The sequence below is a fragment of the Mandrillus leucophaeus genome, unplaced genomic scaffold, assembly GCF_000951045.1.
Source record: "Mandrillus leucophaeus isolate KB7577 unplaced genomic scaffold, Mleu.le_1.0 Scaffold960, whole genome shotgun sequence".
In the NCBI taxonomy this organism is placed as follows: domain Eukaryota; kingdom Metazoa; phylum Chordata; class Mammalia; order Primates; family Cercopithecidae; genus Mandrillus; species Mandrillus leucophaeus.
The window spans coordinates 66,504-84,026 of record NW_012110475.1 but is presented as its reverse complement, the minus strand read 5'-3'; the positions used below and the strand labels follow the sequence as shown (position 1 = coordinate 84,026).

Genomic DNA, 17,523 nt, shown 5'->3' with positions numbered 1-17,523 from the left:
CCACAGCTGCAGGTGGGTGGTTGCAGCTGCACCCAGGGAGTGCGGGGCTCCCACTCAGCCAACTCAGTAGGAGGCGTGGGCTCCTACCTGCCTCCAGTCCCCAAGAGCACAGGGATGTCCAGGTCTGGACAGCTGTGCCTGGGAAGTGCGGGCCTTCCACCCTGCCAGCTCAGAAGGGGATGGGACTTTTCACCTGTTTCCTGCTCCCACCAACTCCATGGAATACACAACCCTGGCCATGTCTCCCTTGCTGCAGCTGGCGTTTTTGCAGCAGCCACTCTAGACGGGTCACTGCTGCCATCAGTTTAACGAGAATAGCATTGAATCTGTAAATTACTTTGGGCAGTATGGCCATTTTCACAAAATCAATTCTTCTATCCGTGAGCATGGAGTGTTTTTCCATTTGTGTCGTCTCTGATTTCCTTGAGCAGCGGTTTGTAGTTCTCCTTGAAGAGGTACTTCACTTCCCTTGTTAGCTGGAACACTTTCTTAAGGCGATCACTTAGAAGGATCAGACCTAGGTAGATGTACAGATTTTGGTACTTGGAACTAGTCTTTTACCTATGGTTGCACAGTATATGAGCATGTCTGCAACTGTTTGGTCAAATCAGTTAAGCCTTTCTCCCTACTTAAGGTATTGTACCATCTCTGTCTTTTTCAGTTCATTGTCCTATTTAGTGTGTCCCGTTGTTTCCTCTGCTTTTAGCTTTCCTGTTTTTTCTTTTTCAAGTCATTGATTTGGTGCCATTAATAGCAAGAGTTGATTTGAAGTTACTTATTCTAAATTCCTAGAAGTTACTTATTACTCTAAATTCCTATGCTTGTTGTTTTTATGTTGATGAATTAATCAGTCTTTCTCACTTCCTTTTTCATTTTTAATGGCCATGTCAGACTCATAAGAATTAGTTAATCTGTATGCGTTGTGGGTGTCCTTAATACTTTCCTTTTAAGCATTAGTTTAAGTTTACTAAGGCTAGGGAGGAAGATAAGGTGGGCAATAACAGATAATCAGCACCATCTGTTTGGTGGCTGTTTTGTTTCTAGCTTAAATAGTTCACCCTATTTGTTTTAGCTCTCTAGTGTTTTGATCTGTGCAGAACTAAATCTTTCGTTTATTTCATTATTTCTAAAAGGCTTTAAATGGCTTTGGCCATTTTTTCTTATATACCATGGAAATTTCATTGGGCTCTATGGCCAAAGACATTGTGCAATACACTGATTTCCTATCTTTAAAATTAAGATCTTTTCTGTTTTAAATAATAAAAAAGATTTTCTACACAATTAAGTAAAGGCAATAGATAATATAACTTCTGTAAAATATTTATAGAACCAATTTTTGTTTATGTAAAACAGGTGGTCTTTTTTTTTCCTACTTTTTACCTTTATATAATGTTCTCTCTTAATTATCATTCTTGTATTTCTCAGTGGCATTTAATATGGCAAGATAGAATAACTGTCAATGTTTTAGTTGTTGCTAAGAACAAGGAAAAGCCAGAAGTAATTTCTCATGAAGCCTTTTCCTGACATGAGTATATGTTTATAGTTGAGAATGATATCTCAGGTAAGAATTATCAGTGTATATTTTTTCCAGTGTTATAGTAAATGGAAATTAGTAATTTGACATTAATTTTTAGGGGTTTTTGTTTTTGCTGTATATATAATTTGGTTCTTGAGTATAGTTTATAGTATCTAAACCATTTTAAATTCCGTCTACTAACTGACTACTTCTATTTTTTAATAGTGAATTTATGGCAGAAGAAAGTAATGAAAAATTTTGGCAGTTTTTGGAAACTGTGCAAGAATTAGCAATTTATAAGCAAACAGGTAGGTGATGTGTAAAATTTAACTTGTAAGATTTGTATTTATGTACACATATTGTGATGTTTATTATTTTTTAATGGTAATGCTTAAGTGTGAATACTTCACTGGGTTAGTAAATCTAACATTAAATTTGAAAATATGTTTTAATAGATACCATTCTAAGCATCTGTTTCCAAATATAAGGTTTTAATACTTTATTATAAGATACCTCTTATAATTAGTCATGTTTGGGTATTGCATTCTCATCAAGAATAAATCAGAATTGTTAGCTGGGCATGGTGGTGTGCATCTGTAGTAGCAGCTACTTCGAAGGCCCAAGGCCAGTGAATTGCTTGAGCCCAGGAGTCAGAGACTAGCCTGGGCAGTATAGCAAGACCCTGTTTCTAAAAAAGAAAAATAAAAAAATAAAATAAATTGGCCAGGTGTGGTGGCTCACACCTGTAATCCCAGCATTTTGCGAGGCTGAGGCGGAGGATCACTTGAGCCCAGGAGTTTGAGCTGTGTTCGTACCACTGCACTCCAACCTGAGTGACAGAGAGAGACCTTGTCTCCCCCCGCAAAAAATTGTTAAGATACAGTTATCTTTTTACCTAGAATTCTTTGAAATAATAATTTTGTGTCTAGTAATAGCACATTTTTTTCTTTTTTAAAAGTAGACTTAATTTGTTTTTAGAATAGTTATAAGTTCATAGTAAAATTGGACAGAAAGTACAGATTTCCTATATGCCCCCTTCCCCTACACATAAATAGCCTCCCTTGTTACCAACATCCCTCACTAGTGTGGTACATGTATATGTGTTGATGAACCTATCTTGACAGATCCTTATTACCCAAGGTCCATAGTTTGCATTAGGGTTCACTCTTGTTGTTATACATTCTATGAGTTTGGACAGATGTATACTGACATGTATATTATGTTTTGATTGGCAGAATACTTTGACTCTTAACCCATTAAAGAAACTTTTAATACTTACCCTCAGAAAGGTAATTAATATGCTCTCATTTCACTATCTGTAAAATAGTAATTTCTGTTTTTATATGTATATGAGAATTTATACCTATATATACATATATCTTCCTCAGAATTAAAAAGTGTTTATTGTTTTTCTTAGGGTAGGTCAGTAGATTAAAGGTATTGAAATGAGATTTTAACAGCAGAGGCTAAGGGGTTAATTATTGTAAAGAAAGTTTTATTATTTTCCTATCTCTGCAGGGACTAGAATAGATGACATGAATTTGGAATCCCTTAAGGGTAAAATCTTTAGCCATTTAGATGTAGAGAGATCTTCTGTTGGTGATTAAAATAGTTTATTATTTTGTTCCTGAGTGTAAATGTAAGATAAACTATAGTTTCAGATGTTTTAAATGCTCATTTACTGAAGCCTGTTTGGCTCAGGTAGCCTTGAAGTTCAGTGATTTTGTGATTTCACAAAGTAGATTTTAAAAATAAAGAGATCAGACATGCTTTTAATAACATTTTAAACTGAAATATTTCCAAAGCAAATAATTTTTCCTTTCAAAATTTTTTCCTGAAAAAATTATTTATATATAAGAAATGCTGGTGGTACTTTAGATGATGGGAATATAAAGATGAATAAATGTGATCTACATCCTCAGGACTTCATGATATAGTGAAGGAGACAGTAAAACAGTGATGTACACTATTAGGTGATAAGAGCTTTAATTGGGGTGTGCATAACATGAAAACACATAAAAGAGGAACCTAGTCAGTGTTCCAGAGAGAGCAAGACAGCATTTTCAGTGGTGAATGCTGGAGCTGAGTTTGAATGATGAGATTTAGTCAGGTAGTAGGGAGCACAAAACAAGTAGAAGAGACCGGGATGGAATGTGTGGAGGAACTCTCACCTAAAATCCTCAATATATCTGTCCCATATATGTTGTTCTCAGTACATGCTTTTTGGCCTTATTCAGTACTATTTTTTATTGGAGAAGCAATCCTAAAAATTACTCCTGTAAATTTCAAATTCATTTTAAGTTACTTATATCAGCATATTTTTGTACCTAAATGAAATGATATACCTGGGCAATCTGGTGGCAGATCATTAACAAGTTGGAATATAAGCTCAGGAGTACCTAAACTCTACATCAAGCGTATATTGAAGGAGGTCAGGTGTTTTCAGGGTTGAACCTGAATTGTATTAAAGTAAGAATTACTGATGGGGCACAGTGGCTCACACCCGTAATCCCAGCACTTTGGAAGGCTGAGGTGGGCAGATCACTTGAGGCCAGGAGTTCGAGATCAGCCTGGTCAACACTGTGAAACCCTGTCTCTACTGAAAATACAAAAATTAGCTGGGCATGGTGGTGCAGGCCTGTAATCCAGCTACTTGGGAGGCTGAGGCACAAGACTCACTTGAACCCTGGAGGTGTAGGCTGCAGTGAGCCGAGATCACACCTCTGGACTGTAGCCTGGGCAACAGAGTGAGACTCTGACTCAAAAAAAAAAATTACTAACTCTTAAAATATAATTCTGTTGGCTTTATTTATAATGGCAGAGTCTAATGCATGTGGTGATATTATTGCTGACCTTGTTAAGTGTGGAAAAGAATGGTACAAATGAGAAATATATTAATGAACAGATTTTACTGAATTTGTTTTCAAGACATCTTAGAGGAAACATTTAATAATCCTCTGTTACTTGTAATAATTTAGGTTGTTGAATCTCCATGAGACCTTCTAAATACTCTTTACTAAATAATAAGTCTTGGTGATCCACCCGCCTAAAAAAATTGTAAATATTGAACATTTAACTTTTTGAATTCAAGTACTAGTTTTATACCGTTTAATGCAATCACTTCATATTATATGCCAGCAAATTAAGACTTTTTAAGCATTGAATTGCCTGTTTAAAAAAATTTATGTGGTTCTGCCAGACTTATGTATTTATTGATGCTTCAAGATTCAAGTGGCATATTAGTTAACCTACGTAGTTTTGTGAGGTGAGAAATGTCATCCAATATTTATCTGATTTCAAAATCTCTGTTTATTTTTACTTCACATGCTGCTCAGCGTATAACAATGTCATTTTCAAAGTCCTTGAAGATTTTAGTGGTTTTTACACAAATAAAGCTGTTTTTGTATTTTATTAATGGAAGAAATTTTCAAAAAATGTTAAGACTTTCTAACGTAGTTACTTTTACCAAGAACCAGATTTGGGGGAAGAATGTAATTGGAGTTTGGATGTGCCACATTTGAAATGCGTGTGAAATATCAAAATAGAAGTGTATCGATAAGCTGATATATGAGTAGAGATCTAGATTAAAAAAAAATTCTAGGATAAAGGGTAGGATTTCAGAGTGATCAACATGAAAAATGGTAATTTAAGTTATAGGGAGAAGGTACAGAATGAGAATAAAATAGTGCCCAATGGCAGAACCCTGAGAACAGCAATGTTTAAGGGAATCTGATAAGAAGAACAGCACACAATAGAGACTAAGGAAGAGTACCTCTAGTGGTAGCTGAAATCCTGTAAAAGTATGAGATCATGAAAACCAGGAGAATACTAAGTTGTAAGTGATTGATGTTATCAAATACTGCACCTACTACTTTTAACAATAGAGAAATTATTAGTGCCTTTGGTGAGAACCATTTCACTGGTATAGAAATCAAGACTTCAGTAAGTTAAGATGTGAGTAGAGCTTTATATATCTCTTTGTTATTTGGTCATCTAATTTCTGAGCTTCTTGTCAAATTGTCACAATCAGCAAATAACCCAGTCTCCACCCCCAAAATGTCCCCTTCCCGTAGAGCTACATGTTGTTAAATCTTTTAAGACCTTTCACTATGAAGGAAATAAGATGAGTCAGTAGCTGGCTGTGGAAGCTGCTGTTTATTTTTTTTTTAATAAGAATGATTTTTGAATATTAAGTGCCAGTAGTCAAAAATTGAGTAAAAACTGAGGTTAAAGATAAAGGCAGAGAATATTGAAGGGGTATTTTTAGTTGGTGAGCATGGATTTAGTTATTTAACAAATCAGCCAACATAGCCCAATGCATCCATTTCATAATAGAGATGATCTTGCTTGTTATATCTAAATTATAAAAGTTTACTTTCTATGAACTCCTGAATCCTACATTCACTATTACATAAGGGGCAACCTTGATGGTGACCTTGACAAAATTTGGTATCTGTTGTCAGGCACTACTCACATTTCTTTTGACTTTTCTCTGCTTTCATGGTTGACCAATCCTTTGACTGATGTAGTCATATTTTAGATGTTATTACATTAATTTTTATTTTCTTGCTGTCCTTGTAAGTATAATGTATTTTTAAGAATATTTTTAAAAATAATATTTATTTTCTATTTTGTTTTTACTGTTGAACGCGAATCTTATTTGCATTATTTTTTGATTCTTGGAGGAAAACTCACCGTTTCTCCCAAGTTCTGAGAAATCATCTATAGTTTAAGAAGTAAGAGTGAAAGAGCCAATGCTTATTCTCATATGTCAACTGTTTAAAGTTGCTGGATTAGGAAAATATTGTTTAGAATGAAGAAACTTATTTATAATATCTATTAAATATTAAAGAAATTTATTGAATGCCTATTTTGTGTGCCAGGTGTAGAAATGTACAGTTGAAAAACTATGATAGAAAAGATGCTTTCCTTCATGGTTTATAGCTTAAAAAGAGGCACCAAATTTAAACAATTATACAAATACTTTTAAATGACTTTTTTTGTGAATTGATCTAGAGATGGTATAGAGCTCACAATCAGACTTTATGCTGCAATTTCTCCAATTATTTCTTGGTTATATAAAGTTTGCTCTCTGGTTGATGCCTCATGAATAACTCTTGGAGAAATAGCCCTCGAGTTCTTCACGTACTTAATGGTTCATGTGTGAATTCTAAACTTCTGATTTTTAACTTTAGAGCCCCAGAGGTTTTTTTTTATTTTTGTTTTTTATTTAAACTAGAGAATGTTGCAATGCTGATCATTCTGTGTCTTTTTTTGTTTTAGGGATGTAAGTTCATTACTCTTTTTAATTCTGGAAGGTTTTCTTGAATTACAGTTTTCTTTAATTATTCTGTTCCATTTACTTGATTTTTCTGCCTTAGGGTCTACAAATATACACATATTAATCTACTTTGCCTGACTTCTGTGTTTGTCATTTACTCTCAAGTCATTTTTCCCTTCTCTCCTTTTTATTTGTTTCACTTTTATCACTTTTCCTCTGTGTATTCTGTTTCTCCTACTCTGTTTTCCATGGTGTCTGTTTACTCTTGTGCTCCTTCTAATTTAGTTTGTGTTTTCTAGTATTATTTTCTTTCTAGTTCTTATTTGTATTCTTTCAGAAAACTTCTCATATCTCCATCTTTTTTTGGTCATCTCATTTCTGAGCTTTTTGTCAAGAGCTGTGAAGGGGCTGGAATTTTTACCCTATTTGCAAGCTAAAAACTTAGCTTGCCACAGTTTCAGGAATCAGATGGACAACATAAGACTCTTGGATCAGAGCTGAAAGACTTTATGACTGACCAGAGGAAATCTCCTGAGTGGTTCATAGCTTCTTTATATCAGCCAGGACCTATCGAACTAAACTCTGAGACTTTTTATTGTCATCTTTGAAAGGATCTAATATTGGCAAGATGGACTATAGGAGGAATTTAGTCATAAGATGCCACTAAGACATTGTTTGGGAGATATTTTTGAACTTATTTCCCTTGGCCTATAACCCTTTCTTCTTCTTCTCTTCATTAATAGGCAGCAAAATTAAGATGACTCATTACCTGATTGACTGTACAGTTTTGTCAGAATGTCCATTGTTACTTCTCAAGCACTCTCCTCAAATGCTATTAATTGGACCATAGGACTGGGCCTTTTGTTCTCCAGAAATCCACGTATCTTGTCAGCATTCCATTTTGTTGTCAGATCTGTCAAGTACTGTGAAGGGTCTGAGATGTTACCCTATTTGCAAAGATGACAGATTAGTTTCATGGATGCTGACAGAAGACCTGAGACCCCTGATTCAGAGACAGAAGGCTTTATTTCATATAACAAAAGCAATAACCACAGTGTCCACATATTTGCACTGGTTGCCTGAGCCTCAGTTCCCAGAGGACAACTTGGAGGGCCAAGTAACACCTGTATCCTGAATGGGTTGTGGTAAAGAGAGGAACTGAGGGTCAAGGACCCAGCACTTTTGGAGCAAATAGTAAACATTGTCACAATCAGCAAACAACTCAGTCTCCCAGCCAACCCCAAAATGTCTCCTTCCGGTCAGAATATCCTTTTTCTCCTCTCGGAAAGAGAGTATCTGGTGTTGCAATCTGGTTTAACCACATTCTTCTTGTTATCCCTCTCACATCAGATATCCACAGGGAACTGCTCTTCATCTACCCCAACTCTGTTCTTTTGTGGGAGAAATGTCCGTCACTTGATAACCCAGTGCCAGGACGTAGAGGAGAATACATTATCGGAGAATGTCTAGAGGCCAGCCTCTGTGGATGCCTGTACCGAATGGACTCCAGAGCTGCCCTATTAGTACCTTACCATCTCTGGCTGGCCCTGGAATGCATTACAGTTTTCTGACACAATGCAGTCGGTGATTATACCTAGAGAAGAGTAGAGAAAGGAAAGGGGCACAGATAGTTCTTCCCACCCCTGCTTATCCCCGTTAGTGCCACCAGGTCTTCTTCAGCTCTAAGCTGCACTTTTCTGCCTTCTCCCATTCAAGTGATCTCTGTCTCCCCAGGGGTGTTGGAGAATTTTAAATTAAATTCTAGGATCCCTCCTTCTCCTTTGTGTCTTTGAGATCTTTGAATAGGGTTTATAGTAGGCAACTTGCAGCTCAGGTTAGTTTGTTCAAGTTCCAGACAAGATGACATTTACTTTTGAAGACCTGGTTCAAATTTTGTCTCCTAAAAGTATTCTGGATACACTAATTATACTTGGCTATCGGCACTAAATCTCAGTAGAATTGATTCATACAGGTACTTTAAAATTCATTAACAATCATATTCTATAACTTTTCTGCTGTTCTTAATTTCCACCTTGTAGGTAGGACTTATATCTTATCCTTGTAATATAACCCCACAACTTTGGAGTAAGTTGGTCTGAAATGCTGGTGTTTCCAAATAGATTTTAATGGCAAGATTATTTTTACCTGGTCTCATGTTGATTACTTGGACATTACTGGAAGATTCAAAATGAAGTTGATTATAGAACTGAGATCTTGGTTTTTCCATTTTTCTCTAGCATTATCCATAACCAAACTTCAGATATGATTATATGACATTAAGTTTGCTTTACAGTGGAAGATGTGCCAATGTGTAGTATATAAAATACTAACATTATTTTCTTTTGACTTCTTTTTGTAGAATCAGATTATTCTTACTACAACTTAATCCTGAAGAAAGCTGGACAGTTTCTAGACAATTTACACATCAACCTCTTAAAGTTTGCTTTCTCTATAAGGGCATACTCCCCAGCTATTCAGATGTTTCAGCAGGTGTGTAAAAATATCCAAACTGTATTGGACAAAGAGGCATGCTAGCAATGTACATAGAGCTCTTTAATATGAACATCTTTAGTTCAAAATGATCTACAAGTTTATAGTTGGTTCCATAGCCTATCATTGATTATATTATTATTGTTGTCATTTATTATAATGTAATTGAATATATTCTGTAATTTTTATAGTTATTTGGGATAAGGAAATGGGGACAAATCACTGAAATGAAGTATCATAAAAATTTTAATAGAATTTTTTCAATAACTTTGAAGCATGCCTTTCCTAGGATAAAGTTGATTTTATTAAAATATTTCTTAGATTCTGCATACATATAGATGTTTTTCACTTTAATTGGAGCAATAACTTAATAGTAGTTGATGAGTTATTTTAATCAAAGTAATGTGTGAGGGTTTTAAAATCATATTGTAATTATCAACTACTGTAGCTAAATATAATCTTTGAAATCTTAGATTGCAGCTGATGAGCCACCACCAGATGGTTGTAATGCATTTGTGGTTATCCATAAGAAGCACACCTGTAAAATTAATGAGATTAAAAAGCTGCTGAAGAAAGCTGCTTCAAGGTAAATTAATAATAGCCTATAATGAAAGAAGTGGTTATAAAGAGGACAGTTCAATAGCAGAAACTTCTTATAATAAAAAATTTAATATTCTAAGACATGGTATATTCAAGAACGTGATTTGTATTGAAAACCTTAATATATCTGAGAATGTTTTGTCTTGATTAGCTTTTGATTTTAGCATATAAATTGTGCCAAAATAACATAAAACATGAAATGTTTCATATAAGCATAACTTGTTTTTTGAAATAAACATGCAAAACTATGAATGTATTTGGTTTATATCTCTTTAAATATAAACTGAATATATAACTGGGGAATAACAAAGTAATCAAAACAATAGATACGGTTACTTCCTATATACAAAACTTTTTTTTTTTTGCTTTTTTGAAAGAATTTAATTAAAAAATGGCAAATCAGAAGTAAATTATTAATTTATTAGTGATTTTTTAGAGTAATACTACCAGTATATTTTTATTGCCTGATTGTAATTTAAAAAGTAATAAAGTAGTTTCATTAATTTTGAAAGAGCTCTATTAAACAGTAATATATATTTATGCATATTAATACTTCTCACTTGTTAAACCATTTCTAACGTTTTCTTATACTTGTATTGATTTTAATATACAAAAGGCTTCTATTTTTATGTAGCCGAATTTTCCTGTGAATGTGACTTCTATATTGTTTTTATACTGTTTTTCCCGAACCTGATTGGAAGATTTTACTAATTATTTCTGTAGCTTTCTTAAAGTTTTTCCTTTTATTTTACATTAAACTTTTAATCTATCTGTAATTTATTTTCATCAAAAGGTAGAATCCAACGAGATTTTTTTCCTCAGGTAGCTAGTCAATTGTATTCATTATATTTATATTATGGTCTATTTCGTAGCTCTTTGTTCTGCTCCATTATGTATTTCTTATAGTAGTGTCATACTGTTTTAATATTTACTGCTTTATTATCCAGTTTCTGACAGGAGGATTTCTTCTTCATTGTGGCTCTTTTTCCTCCAGAATGCCTTAGCTCCTTGTGTTTGTTGATGTTTTTAAATTAACATTGGAATCCTTTTCCTCCCCAAGCTCCCGTTCCCCAAAAACCTTGTTAGAATTATGTTAAAAGTATTGGTTAATTTAAGAAAAATTTACATCTGTGTTGTATTGAATCTCTTATCAGATAACATGGTATGTTTCTCTGTTCATACCTGCTTTTAAAACTTAAAGGCAGAAATAATTGCTTTATTTTATCAATTATTTTTTCATCGATTGAGATGGATACAAGGTTTTTCTCACTGGACATACTAATGTATTACAAAATACTTTGAAATACCTTCTTTTCAGTTCTGAGGAAAACTACTGGTTATTAATGGTGTGAGATTATCTTAATTTGCTTTTGAATTAGATTGCTTTCATCTTGTTTTCATGTTTCTGTTTTAATAAATGAATAACTGTACATGTATTGAAATTATTTGACATCTTTAATTTTTATCAGTCATTGTACTTTCATATAGTGACTTAGGCAGCCATGTTATTCTTATTCTGAATGAGTTAATATAGGAATTATCTATTCCTTTATGGCATTATTAGACTCACTATAAAATTGTTAACACTAGTGTGTATTTTTTCCTTTCCTAGTGCATCTTTTAAAGGAAATTTTGTAATGTTTAAAATTTATTGTCATTGATTTCTGATGTCAAATTTTATAATTATAGAAACTAATGTACCTTGAAGATTACAAAAGAAATTAACATCAAACTATTAGGAAAGTCAATCTGCCACGGACCCTGTGAGTCCTTGCATGTTCTTTCTTGGTCTGACCAGCAAAAAATGCCAGGTCCTGACCACTCTTTACCTGGGCCATTTCTCAGGGTTGTATTTGCAGTGAGCACCCTTGAGGAATGAGGTAATGTTTGCCTTTGGGATTGGGGGCAGGGAGTAAGCATGTTTTATTGTTTACTATAAAACAGTGCTTCCCCAAGCCCAGTGTTCCTTAATGGAAACATATGCCGACTCTGTAGGATCCATCTAAGTCCATATTTTGTCACCCCCCGTGGGACTTTGGGGGCAAGCATAATAATGCTTATACTGCTTGCTCTATGTCATGAGCAATAAAGTTGTTTGTCTTTGACCCAGGAGTCTTATGTCTTCTATCAGAACCCATAAAAGAATAAAAGGCTAACTTACTAGTTTGTAAGTCAGGTAAAATCATACCTTAGATTTTTACAGTTCTTGATAGTTTTAGAGACTGTCATGGGTGGGATGTTGACTGACACATAGCTTCTGGAAGAGGAAGTTCCTAAGGGCCCATGGGTCAAGAAGAAAAAGGGTCAACACTTAACATTTCTTCCCACTGCCCGCCTCTTTCTCCCTGTGGTCTTGGTGGGTGATAGCAGTCTCCTGATTGTGTTGTAGTCCAATACATGTTCCTTGATCTGTGCTCCTAAGGAAAAGGCACTCAAATTTCTCTGATTTAATGGATTATTGTTTTGGCTCTGATTATATAACTGGTATTGGTATTTTACATGCTTACACTGTGAATGCTGTCAATGTTTGTGAAGCCCAGAGGGAAACTCTCATTCAGAGACTACCACACATAGACACTCCCAGGTGGTCCAGCAGAAACGAAGAATCAATCCCAGGAGGAGAAAGGACAATCACAACTTTATATAGACTTCATAGCTGCTGGACCACCCAGAGAGACTGTTTCCAAGTACAATAGTGCCACCTGCCTGACTCAGCCACTTAGTACACACCCCTTTTTAAAATGAGCAGTTCTTAAGCTGCTGCGAAGCTCTTGTTGAAACTGAACGCCTGACCCATGGAGGCCTTGTGACTCTACCATATGACATTTACATTTTCACGTAGTTCAACTAGGAGTCAGTGTCTGGCAAGGTGAAAGGGACCCAACAAGCCTCTCTGCTCAAATGGAAATTATATATTCAAAAGCACAGCTTCTTGGCCCTAGCATGATACCAGGTATATGTGAAAAAGTGGCAGCTACTCTTTTGGGAGTGAACCCATTTCACTACCTGAAGTAAGGTCACTGGCTCAAAAGGGCCCTCAATTCACAGTGGTTTCCCTAAATGCCTGGGCCAGGCTGCTGGTATGTTTAACTAAGTTAACAGCTGGTGGGATCTTTGGACTGCCTCTGCTACCATTCCACCAGGCATAAGCCTTGTAAAACCAAAAGCCGAAGTGGTCACTCTACTCAGTGGGCAGAACTCAAGGCCGTCATCCTCTCCCTGAACAAAATCTGACCCCTTGATGAAATATAATACATTTATACTGACTCTTGTGCTGTTGCCAATGGCCTACCTGTCTGGTCTGCCACTTGGAAGACTACAGATGGGCAGATTAAAAATAGCACTCCTTGGGGCTTACGCACTGCAAAAGTAATTTACGCTTGCCCATCTGACAGTCTGGTGTACTCCTATAGATGTACATATTATAAACCCATTCCCTGATAAGTGTGAATAGAGACAAGCTGACTATGCCAAGACTGTGTGAAGCCCTGACTGCTCTTTACCATGGCCTTTTCTCGGGGTGTTTTCAGTAAGTGACTTTGAGGGATAAGTTAATGTTTCCCCATGGGACAAAGGACAGCTTACTTACTGCTTGTTATTAAATGATGGGTTTCCCACACTCAGTGTTCGTTAGATGTGATCCATACCCACTGCCTGTGTAGAATTCTTGTGGGTCCATCTTCTCCCTATGGGATGTGGGGCCATGGGGAACCCATGTAAACATACTAATGCTCATGTTGCTTGCTGTGCCACAAGTATCAAGTTCTTTGTTTCTGACTCAGAAGTTTCTGTCTGTTGCCATAATCCATGAAACAGTAAAAAGCTAACTTACTGGCTTGTAAGTAGGGTAAAACAATTCTGCAGCCTTACAGAAACATTCTCCCCGCCTCTCTCTGTATACAGGGTAAAGTTAATAATTTTTTTTTTTCCTTTTGTGAACTTTAGGCATATACTCTTGGGTTTGTGACCTCTTATCAACATTGGTCAATGGTTGTTTTTTCTTATTTAAGCATATAATTTGTTTTTACATAGGTTATTTATAGTAATACAAATATTTTAATTTTTTCCTCTCTGTAGGTATGTTTCTCCTTCCTAGATTTTTTTTAGTTTTCATTTTCTTTCAGTTTTTCCAGATTAGGTTTTTATCTTTTTCTAAAGAAATGACTGATAAATTTATTCTGCTTTTTAATTCTAACCTAATACGTTTTGCATTTATGTATTTTCTTCTGTCTGTGGTTGAGCTACACACTTGGTTTGTTTTTCTTTTTTTCAATTATAATATATTTAGGTCATCAAAGTTGCCTTTCTTTACTATGTGGTATTCTCATTGTCCCAATTTCTTAAAATTCTTCTTAATGGTAGTTTTATTTACTTGTTGAAAAGGGAGTACTGGGAGAAAGTTACACTCGTTTAGGGTGGTAATGATTGCTGTCACTTTCCCCCAGATATATAGCTCATATTTTATTTTGTTTTAATTTATTTTATTTTTCTGAGACAGAGTCTCGCTCTAGTGCCCAGGCTAGAGTGCAGTGGTACAGTCTCACTGCAACCTCTGCTTCCCAGGCTCAAGTTGTACTTCTGCCTCAGCCTCCTGAGTAGATGGGACTACAGGTGCAAACAGCCATGCTCAGCTGATTTTTTGTATTTTTTGTAGAGACAGGGCCTTGCTGTGTTGCCCAGGCTGGACTCAAACTCCTGAGCTCAAGCAATCTGCCTGCCTCAGTCTCCCAGAGTGCTGGGATTACTGGCATGAGCTACCACTCTTGGCCTTCATTCACATTTTAATATTATATCTATAAAGTTTCGGGGCAGATCCAGACCATAGATATTTTTGAACCATGGAATAGGAAGTAGGGAGAGGTGAAGAATCAGTTTACTCTACTTTTTTCACTAGCACGTTCTTGTTTTAAGTGGTAAGATTGACTGTCAGTTATGATTCTAAGTTGAACAGCATAGGTTTTATAGTAAGTAAACTTTACTTCCAATTTATGATATAAAGTTATTGTTAGTTTGCAACTTCATTAAGAATTTTTGTCTCTTTCTGTGTCTTTGTAAATATTTTTGGAGATACTGTAAAATTTAGTGTCAGGGACTGCTCTCCAAATGCCACTTCAAATCAGTATGACTGTCTTTTTTGTGGCTTTAAACTTTTGTCCCAAGTGGAAAGCTGTATGTTTAAAGTTAAAAAAGAATCCTATATGGTCATTATAAAAGAGTTCAAATACTTTGGAAAAATGAAAGTGGAAAGGGAAAATGGCCCATAATTCTGCTAGCAGTTTAATATATATTATTTTTTAATGCATATATTTATATACAGATATATTTTAAAAAACATTTATTGTACTATAAAGGGTATCTTAAATCCTTCTCCCATTAAGTTATGTGTTCTTACATGTAAATAAATAAAATTACTGGTATGTACCAATTTTATGTGTTAGGCTGTTTTTGTGTTACTATAAGGAAATACCCGAGGCTGGGTAATTTATTAAAAAAAGAGGTTTAGTTGGTTCATGGCTCTGCAAGCTGTACAGGCATAGCGCTAACATCTGCTTGGCTTCTGGTGAGTGCCTCAGGAACCTTACAGCCATGATGGAAGGTGAAGCTGGAACAGGCATGTCACATAGTGAGAGCAGAAGCAAGAGAGTAAGGGAGGCCCCTGCGAATTGCATTTCAACATGAGATTTGGGGGGGACAAATACCCAAACCATATCATTCTATTCCTAGTCCCCAAAATCTCATGTCCTTCTCACATTGGAAATTACAATAATTTCTTCCCCATGTCTTAACTCATTCCGACATCAAGTCCGATGTCCTCAGTGCCATCTGAGACTCATCTGCTTCCACTTATAAGTCTGTAAAATCAAAACAAGTTATTTACTTCCGAGATACAGAGATGGTGCAGGCATTGGGTAAACATTCCTGTTACCAAAGGGAGAAATTGGCCAAAAGAAAAGGGTAACAGGCCCCATGCAAGTCTGAAACACAGTAAGGCAGGCACTAAATCTTAAAGCTGTCATGTAATCCTTGACTCCATGTCCCACATCCTGACGTACATCCTGGTGGGCTCCCTAGGCCTTGGGCAGCTCCAGCCCTGTAACTTTGCAGGATGCAATCCACGTGGCTGCTGTCATGGGTTGGGGTTGAGTACCTCTGGGTTTTCCAGGCAGAGTCTGCAAGCTGCTGGTGAATCTACCATCCTTGGGTCTGAAGGGTTGCAGCTCCCCCTCCACTAGCTTCACTAGGCAGTATCCAGGTGGGGACTCTGTGTGGGGTTTCTAACCCCACATTTCCTCTATGCACTGCCCTAGTAGAATATCTGTGGGGGCCTTGCCTGTGTAGCAGGCTCCTGCCTGGGCACTAGGCTTTTCTATACATCCTCTTAAATCTAGGTGGAGGCCTCCAAACCTCCTTCATGCTTGCCTTCTGAGCATCTGCAGACGTGAGACCATCTATAAACTGCCAGGGCTTATGGCTTGTGCCCTGTGGAGCTGTGATGTGAGCTTTACCTCCACCCCTTTGAGCTGAGGGTGGAACTGGAGCAGCTGGATGCAAGTTGCAGCCTGCTGGCATGGCACAGGGCAGTGAGCATTCTTTCCTTTTAGGCATCAGGGCGTATGAGGAGAAGGGCTGCCTCATATAGCTCTGAAATACCTTCCAGGCCTTTTCTTCACTGTCTTGGCTGTCAGCTCCTGGCTCCCTTTTAGTCACACAAATCTCTCTAGGAAGTGGTTGCCCAATAGCCCACTTAGATTCTTCCCTGAAAATGGGCTTTTTCTTTTCTGGCTAGGGCTGCGAAATTTTCAAACTTATGTTCTGTTTCCCTCTTAAATATGAATTCCAACTTAAAGCCATTTCTTTGTTCCTGCCTCTGAGCATACGTTGTTAGAAGCAACCAGGCAACTTCTTGAACACTTTGATGCTTGGAAATTTCTTCCACCAAATATCTTAAGTCATCCCTTTAAGTTCAAACTTCCACAGATCCCTAGGGCAGAAGCACAATGCAGCCAAGTTATTTGCTGAGGCATAACAAGGGTGACCTTCACTCCAGTTCCCAAAAACTTGCCCTGCCATGCAGTAGATGCTGAAAAATATTGGGTGAATGATATCATAATGAAATGAATAAATAAGTTTGATTATTCCACTCCTTGGGGTAGATATATAGGTAGTTTACACTAAACAATATGTAATTGAACTTCCTTGTACATACATCTTTGCACCGTTACCTTGATTATTTTCTTAAATTTCTGGAACTGAAATCTCTAGGTAAGTACATGTATATTAAAATGTATACTCCAGAATTGTCTTCTGGTTTTACACTCTACTAAAATTTTTACCAATGCTAATTTGTATTAATTCTCTTTAACACCTTAGTCAATTCAGTAAATGAAAATTGCTACTTTTAAATATAATTATTTAATTTTTAAAGATTGTTTTCCTCTTATCCAGCCATCCTCTGTAAGTATAATTTTTCTACCTATGATATATCCAAGCCGTTCCTGAATTAATCATAAAAGAAAATTTTGAAAATTATGTTGTCTATAGGTACAGGAAGGAAGGTGCTGTTGATCACAGACTCAGCAAATGGTAGAGAGGCCTTACCTTTGTGTGTAAAGTCTCTTCCGTTTCCTCTAATTTT

At 36.2% G+C, this 17,523-nt stretch overlaps 1 protein-coding gene across 1 annotated transcript in view; it reads left to right on the top strand.

Moving 5' to 3' along the window:
- Window positions 1–17,523, top strand: part of LOC105532484 (UDP-glucose:glycoprotein glucosyltransferase 2-like) — a gene marked incomplete at its 3' end in the record, with an annotated part of 82,765 nt that overhangs the window by 14,980 nt on the left and 50,262 nt on the right. Inside the window, exons 2-4 of the mRNA XM_011970667.1 lie at window positions 1,742–1,824; window positions 9,157–9,287; window positions 9,761–9,873. Coding sequence (XP_011826057.1) covers window positions 1,742–1,824; window positions 9,157–9,287; window positions 9,761–9,873 — 327 coding nt within the window. The remainder of the gene's footprint in view (window positions 1–1,741; window positions 1,825–9,156; window positions 9,288–9,760; window positions 9,874–17,523) is intronic.